General features: G+C 60.7%; 1 protein-coding gene across 1 annotated transcript; it reads left to right on the top strand.

The window, feature by feature from the left end:
* The first annotated feature begins 95 nt into the window (after positions 1-95).
* MYL9 (myosin light chain 9) lies at positions 96-7,270 on the top strand. The gene is made up of 4 exons (XM_037811022.1): positions 96-200; positions 3,428-3,655; positions 5,621-5,782; positions 6,545-7,270. The coding sequence occupies exons 2-4, from the start codon at positions 3,472-3,474 to the stop codon at positions 6,715-6,717; spliced, it is 519 nt and encodes a 172-aa protein (XP_037666950.1). The 5' UTR covers positions 96-200; positions 3,428-3,471; the 3' UTR covers positions 6,718-7,270.
* The last annotated feature ends 331 nt before the right edge of the window (positions 7,271-7,601 follow it).

The raw sequence follows: 7,601 nt of genomic DNA on the forward strand, positions 1-7,601 counted from the left end.
GCCAAATAAGGCCGAGCGGGCAGCCGCGGCCCCGCCCCGCGGCGCGCACATTCTTCTGCCTTGTAAGGCCCGGCCGCCCGGCCCCGCCCCCGGCCCCGCCCCGCCTCCGCCGCGCCCCCGCCCCGGCCGCAGCCCTCGCGGAGCAGCCCAGACCCGACGGCTCGCGCAGCTCCACGCACCGAGCACCTTCTCCGCACCAGGTGGGAGCCTGCCCGCGGTCCGGGGCCAAGTTGCTAGAGTAGGGGTCTGACTGCCCGGGACTGGAACCTGGGACATGCCCCACGGACGGGGCCATCGGCGGGTCCTCCGGGCATGGGTTGCGGGGCTGGGGCCGCAAAGTTGCTAGGGACCGCCAGGGATTCTGGCCGGGGCTGGCCAGCAGCGAGACTGTTCCGGGCTCTGGGGGGCTGGGGATCCTTGGGTGAGGGACGGGGATTGTCCAGGCTCTGCCCCTTGGCTGTGGAGCTGGAGATCCAAGCCCAGAATTCCAGGGTGCGGGCAGGGGGGCGGTGATCTCCAGCACTCCCAACCCAGTGGACCCATGTGCGAGTCACAGATGAGGAAACTGAGCCCTGCTGGGCTCGGTGACACCCCTTTCCAGGGCATCTGTGTCTCCTTCACATCTCCCATCCCCTGGGGCAGGAGGGAGGGATGGAGACCCGGAACATCCCCCACCCCACCTCCAGGCACTGTGTGCCAGGGGCTGGGGGCTTCCCCTCTCTGGGCCATCTGCCCACTTGTCCCAGTCTTCCAAGAGCCCTGTGGGGCTCACTGTATACAGGGCCAGACAAGGACTTGGGGCTGGGGGCCTCTGTACCTGCTCCCTGCCAGCCCTCCAGCTGCTCTGGGTGCTCTCAAGAAGTCAGATAACTCTCAGCCTGAGGTGGGGTGAGTTTCCAAGTGAGGCACTCCAGTGCCAACATTGCCCAGCCATAGGGACCATGAGGTAATGAGGGGCACAGGCCTTGCCTGGCTTCAGCCCAGGTCTTTGCTCTCATGGTGCGATTTCTGGCACCAGTAGTGGGGAGGTGGCATCTGGTCACCACCAAGCCAATCACCAGCTCTGATCCCCGGAGCCCTGGGACTTGGAGCTGGGAGGAGAGGGGCGGAGATGGCTCCAGGGTTAAGGGCCCAGCTCCTCCCAGACCCCAGTCCCCCAAGCAAGTGTAGACACTGCTGTGGCCACACAGAGGCCTCAGCCCCTGGGCGGCTACAGGCTCATATGAGCATCTTAGGATAGATGTTAACTTCTTTGTTCAAGGCACCAAGGGCCAAGTCTGCCACCCACCAACCCAAGCCCTGGTCCTGGCTTCCAACTGGCCTGGGCAGGCCACTTCCCTTCTTAGGCCACCGTGCTTCTATCTGCACAGTGGGGAGCAGTCCCACCCTTCCTGCACTCCAGGATTGCTGGGATGGACATGGCAGCCCTGTGCAGACTGTAAAGTTCAGTGCTGTCAGCCATGTCACGACTCCTCAGAAGTTGGGGGTGAGGGTGGGGGAAGGACCCAGCTGGGATCAGAGCAGTGGGTGAGTTTCTGGCCTTGGCTTCCTCTCTCCTGGCCACGCATGTGCCAGAGCTCAGTGACGATGACCATCACAGGCCTCTGCCGGGCCCAGAGGACTTCTCCCTGGCCACTTCCTGTGGGCACGCCATGAGTGAAAGTTCCCCGGGAATGCCAGGGCTCAGGGAGGGATTGGGCTCCCCAAAGCACTAAACCACAGGAGAGGAGGCTCCTTGGGACGATGGCACACCCTGCCCTCGGCCCCTTCCCAGGGCAGTCCCTGGGCACCATGCCACCGTGACCCCACCTAGGTCACGGGTGAGAAGGGCTTTTGTCCGTATGAGAATGGCCAAGGGCTAGCTATGTGATCCAGTGGACTCCAGTGGCCAGTGTCGACCACAGGCAGCTGTGGCCCTGGGGAGAGGCTGGGGGCCGGCAGGATCCTGCCCAGAGTTTAAGATCTCCAAGGCTAAAGACCAAGAATGAATAGAACAGGGTCACGGGATAAAGGCCTGGAAGCAGTCTGAGTGGCACATTCAGGGTGAAAACACAGGCAGAGAAGGCTTCCCGGAGGCCCTGGACCAAAGGGGCTCAGGGCAGAGGAAACAGGGTGGCAGCAGCCCTGGGGCCTTGGCCAGGAGGCCAACGACCTTAAGTCTTCTGGGCACAGTCCCCACAAGCCATGACAAGCATCCAGGGAAAGAGTCCCTGGCTGGGCCTCAGTTTCCCATCTGTACAGCAGGGCAGTTGACTGGCCAAAGCTGGCCTCACAGTCACTCACTCAACAAGCATCTAACCCACTGTGGGCTTTGACTGGTGTGATCGAGGGACAGAAACTAAATGTTTACTGTCAAAGCAGGGCGGGAGGGGCAGCTTCCTGAAGAACTGGGCTGGAGAAGGAAGAACATTCCAGGGGGAGGGACAAGGCGGGAGAGTCTGAGGGGTCTCTGGGGCACAAGCAGTAGCCCAGCGTGGTGGGATCACAGATGGCAACAGAGATGCGGTAAGGGGTGCCAAGTTCAGAGTGGGAGGGCAGGAGGGGTTCACACAGGGCCTTGAATGCCAAGGGAAGGGGCTTGGACCAGCTCTGGGGGGCAGCAGGAACCTTCGAGGGCTTCAAAGTAACAGGCTCAGTTCAGGGTCTCTGTGGGTTAGGAGAGACTGGCTGGAGGCTCAGAGGCCAGGTCTGAACTGGTGACAGGGAACAGGGGTTCTCAGCATGGGGAGCCTTGCACCCCTATTAGCTGGAATGAGAACAAAGAGTGAGGCCAGGACAGCTCTGTAATTCCCCGGGGCCGGTCAAGCACTGTTCTCCTGCCCTTCCATGGGCAGCTGTGGGGAGGGCAGGGGGCAGGGGCCAGGATCTCCCGGAAGGGAGTGCAGAGGGATGGAAGGGGGCAGCAGAAGAGGAGGGGGAATGCTAGGAACGCAGGGGCCCAAGGAGCCGGGAAGGCAGCCCTCACGTCTGCCCACACTGCCCACACTGCCTCTGGCATCAGCTGCAGAGAGCGCTAGATGCCGTAAATGCTAACGGGGATTAGAGGAGATAAGACAGAGAAATGGTTGGCACAGGGCCCAATGCTAGGTGTTTTCCCCAAACAGTGGCAGTGAAAACGACTTCCTCCATGGCCAGCACCGTGCCAGGTGCTCTTCGGGTTCTAAGTCATGTAATCCCCACTGCCAGGCCCCATGGGTGCCCCCACTGCCAGACGAGGAAGCTCAAGCACGGGGAGGGAGAGGAAGTCGTCCAAGGTCACCCAGAGCCCTCGCCTGTCTGTGCTCACAACAGTGAGGAGCTGAGAGGCGGGAGCCCCAAGGCCGTGGGAGGCTTTGAATGCCAGGCACAGAGGCTGCAGCCAGTCTGGGGAAGGCCGGAAGGTTCCCTGGCCCAGCCTCATACCGTCACCCGCCACCCCCACCCCCAGCCCTTTCTGCAGAGAAGTTCTCCCCTCCCCCACCTGAAGCCAAGATGTCCAGCAAGCGGGCCAAGGCCAAGACCACCAAGAAGCGGCCACAGCGGGCCACTTCCAATGTCTTCGCGATGTTTGACCAGTCCCAGATCCAGGAGTTTAAGGAGGCCTTCAACATGATCGACCAGAACCGCGACGGCTTCATTGACAAGGAGGACCTGCACGACATGCTGGCCTCGATGGGTGAGCAAGGCCGGGCCAGGGATGCCGCCGGGGCAGGCAGTGTGGCTGCTTGTCACTCAAGGAGAGTGCCCAAAGGACCCCAGAGGTTGAGGAGTGGAGGGCCCCTCTGCCCGCACACCCTGGGCAATTCTGCATCAGCTCCTCCCTGTCTGCGAAGCTGGGGGGCCTCGAGCTGGAGGCTGGAGCTCCCTTCCCACCGGGCGACCTGACCTCCTTGGGGAAGGGACCTGCCAGTGAGTCCAGCCTGAGCTGGAAGAGGTTTGGTGCCCTGGGTGGGGCCTCCCCTCAGGGCTGCCCAGCCCTCTCACCAGACACCGATGTGCGCACGAAGTCCACCATTACACAGGAAGGGAAGTGGGCACAGCGGTGGCCCCAGCCAGTGAGGGGCAGAGCCAGGGAGAAATGGTACCCACCCTAGAGAGTAGGTCCAATTACTTTCCCCAATTAACAGGGAAACTGAGGCACAGAGTAGTTCCATAATCTGAAGTCCAGCACTAGATTTGAACCCAAGACTGCCCCGTGCAGATCTGTGGCTCAGGCTGCCCAGTAACATTTCATTTAGAAAAAGGAGCCAGCACAGACCTGGTCCAACTCTCCACGGTTCAAACGGGGAAATGGAGGCCTAGAGGGGAAGCCAGAGCACCCCCCTCTCCTTCACTCACCCTCACTCTGAAGTCACCCATCCCAGCCTCTCTGACCGCAGTGACTTTCCCAGGAATCTGAATCTTAGAGCTGAAAGGGCTCAGGATCACTTCCCATTCTCCAGTGCTCAGATGGGAAAACTGAGGCCCGGGGGCCAGGCCTCCAGATGCCACACCCCAGCCTGTGGCCCTGCCCCGACCCCCCTCCCCACGGGCTGGCCACAGACCAACTCCCTCAGCCCCAGGGTGAGACTTAACGGGCCAGCACCGACTGGGGTAAGACCGGGAGTTTCTGGAAGCAGGAGAGACAGCTGTGTGAGGCCAAGCCCTGGGCTTTGGGGCCAGGCAGTCTGGGTCTGCCCATGGCTCTGCCCCTTCCTGGCTGGGGCCACCGCTCTGTGCCCACTTCCCTTTCTCTGCACATCTGGTGTCTGGTGAGAGGGCACAGGGGGTGTTGGGAAGCTCCAAGGACACAGGGACATGAAGACTTCTTCCCGTTCACCAGGTAGCACCCTGCACCCAGGGCCCAAAACCCCAGAGACCCAGACAGCCCTGGGCATCTGCCCTAAAGAACATGCACTCATGTTTGCCACTCATAGTGGTGGGACCACAAATGGGTCGTAGTCTTCTGCTTTAAGAACATCATCCTCAGGATGAAAGAAAAAGAATCAAGAGCAGCAAATAATAACATAGTAATAATAAGCTCTGCAGGCATTATTTTAAATCTCAAAACAATCCTACTGGGTAAACAGTATCATTCTCATTTTACAAATGAGGAAACTAAGGCTCAGAGAGGTTAAGTGATTTGCCCAAGGTCACACAGCGACCAAGTGGCAGAGCTGGGACTGGAACCCAGTAGTTGACTCCAGAGTCCACAAGGCTGTGCCAGTCATTGTGATGAGCGGTTGGGTTCAAATCTAGCACTGGACCTCAGATTACGGAACCACTGTCTAAGTCTTCACGCTTCTCCCAAGAGGTAGGGGACATGGCAGCACAGAGCCGGGATTCAAACCCAGGTCTGTGCGACACCAAAGCTCACTGGTTTAACCACTTTTGAAACTGTGCCTGAAATTTGGGGTCAGGCTGCCTGGGATTGAATGCTGGCCCCGGGCCTCACTCCCTGTGTGGCCTTGGGAAGTCGCCTCCCCTCTCTGTGCTGACCATCCGGGGTGGTAAAAAGGAAAGGCCATGAGGCGCGGGCAGCACCAAACTCTCAGGGGTCCTTTCAGACTATGGAGAGCTGACGCATCTGTGGGACTCCCTGGGACACGAGGGGAGGGGACAGGGCTGGTGACAGCAGGCACACCCGCCCCACTCGCTGCAGGGAAGAACCCCACGGACGAGTACCTGGAGGGCATGATGAGCGAGGCCCCGGGACCCATCAACTTCACCATGTTCCTCACCATGTTCGGGGAGAAGCTGAACGGCACCGACCCCGAGGACGTGATCCGCAACGCCTTCGCCTGCTTCGACGAGGAGGCCACAGGTCAGCAGCCCCCGTGCAGGGCCAGGCTGCCGGGGCCTCCAGTGCCCCTGCCCCTGAAGGCCGGAGCAGAACCCACCCACCTCCCTGCCTGTGCTTCCAGAACTGTAAAAGCCTTGCTGCCTCCTTGTCCTCCCGCAGAAATGCCAAACCCAAACTGCCCACGTCCCCCAAACCTTCCCGTCTTAATTATACCTGTTGGCCCCACACACACTCTCCTTCTGCCTTAGACCTTTCTAGAAATCAAACCATCTCATGCCCTTCTTGCCAGCAAGGTACAAAAAACCAGGACACAACCAGAGTGATGGTGGCAGTTGTTTCAATAGTAACATTTCTTGGGGTCCTCAGGCCCATCACAGACCAAGGCATGTAAGATGATTTTTAATCTCACAGTCCCCCACTAGGCTGGCAGATTTTCATACCCATTTTATGGATCAAACAGGCACAGAGAGGTTAAGCAACTCACCCAAGGGCACACAGCTAGGAAGGACGGGGTCAGTGTCAACCTCCGGCAGTGGACTTGCAGAGCTCCTGGCACTCTCTGTTCTCATGGCCCCAGGTTTCCCCCAGACAGCCCCACTGCGGCATCCTCCCCTCTGGGACCCTGGCAGCCCATGTCCTTCCTCCAACCCACCAGAGACCAGGCTTGGGTCTTTCCTGGCTCCTCTACCACAGGGTCTGCAAGGGCTGGTGGGCCAAGGGTAGGGGGTGTTGGGTGTGGCCCGACCCAGCTCCTTGCCCTCACATGCCCCGGCCCTGCCCCAGGTTTCATCCACGAGGACCACCTCCGGGAGCTGCTGACCACCATGGGCGACCGGTTCACAGATGAGGAGGTGGACGAGATGTACCGTGAGGCACCCATCGATAAGAAAGGCAACTTCAACTACGTGGAGTTCACCCGCATCCTCAAACACGGCGCCAAGGACAAGGATGACTAGGCCCCCCGACCCCATCCCTGTGCCCAGGCCCTGTCCAGTCACACACACCCACCCCCCACCCCCCACCCAGCTGTACCATCTCCAAGCCGACAACCACCAGCTCCCAGTGGAGGACACAGACCAGGAGATGGGTAATGCCAGGCAGGTGTTCCCCCAACCCAGAGGCCTGGGGGTCTGGCCCCTCCGAGGAAGGACCATCTTCCCAGGAGACGGGCTGGAAGGGCAAGGCCTGGAGATACCAGGAAGAGGCCCCTCAAGGGAGCTGGGGTCTCGGCAGGGGTCTGCCCAGCTGGAGGAAGGGGCCCTGTGTCCCGCGCCCACCACCCCCTCATGGTGTCCCCTCACAGGGTGTGGAGGTGCTTTCCCAGCCACTGCCACAAGCGCACAAGCATCACCAAGGTCCCCTCTCAGAGGACAGGACCCCAGACCCTCCCCTACCCCTGCCCAGCCACGAGAACCCACCCCCACCGCCAGGGGAGGGTACTCAAGAAGGGACGTGTCGAGGGGTATTTGTTCCAGGGAGAGCAAAATCTCAAATAGAAGGCTGAGCACAGCTTCGAGTCTGAGTGTCTGCATTGGGGTGAGCTAGGGGAGCTCTTAGACTCCCAACACTCCCACCCCTGTGCTGCCCTGATCCCCTTCCTGACCACTGCAGCCCAGGGGGGAGGCCACTCAGCTGAGACCAGATCACAGGGTGGGGAGGGAACAGGTGTGAGGCACGTGGCCCCCCTGCCGTGGAGCTCATGGGAGGGACGGGACAGAGTGGGAGGGCCCACGGGAAGCACCCCAGCAAACCCCGGGGTAGGGTTCTGAGCCTCTGAGGGGAAGGGGTCAAGGTCACCCAGGGCTGGAGCCTGGATCTCCAGGGTCACCTCTGATGGAAG

The sequence above is a fragment of the Choloepus didactylus genome, chromosome 19 (genome assembly GCF_015220235.1).
Source record: "Choloepus didactylus isolate mChoDid1 chromosome 19, mChoDid1.pri, whole genome shotgun sequence".
Classification (NCBI taxonomy): Eukaryota; Metazoa; Chordata; class Mammalia; order Pilosa; family Megalonychidae; genus Choloepus; species Choloepus didactylus.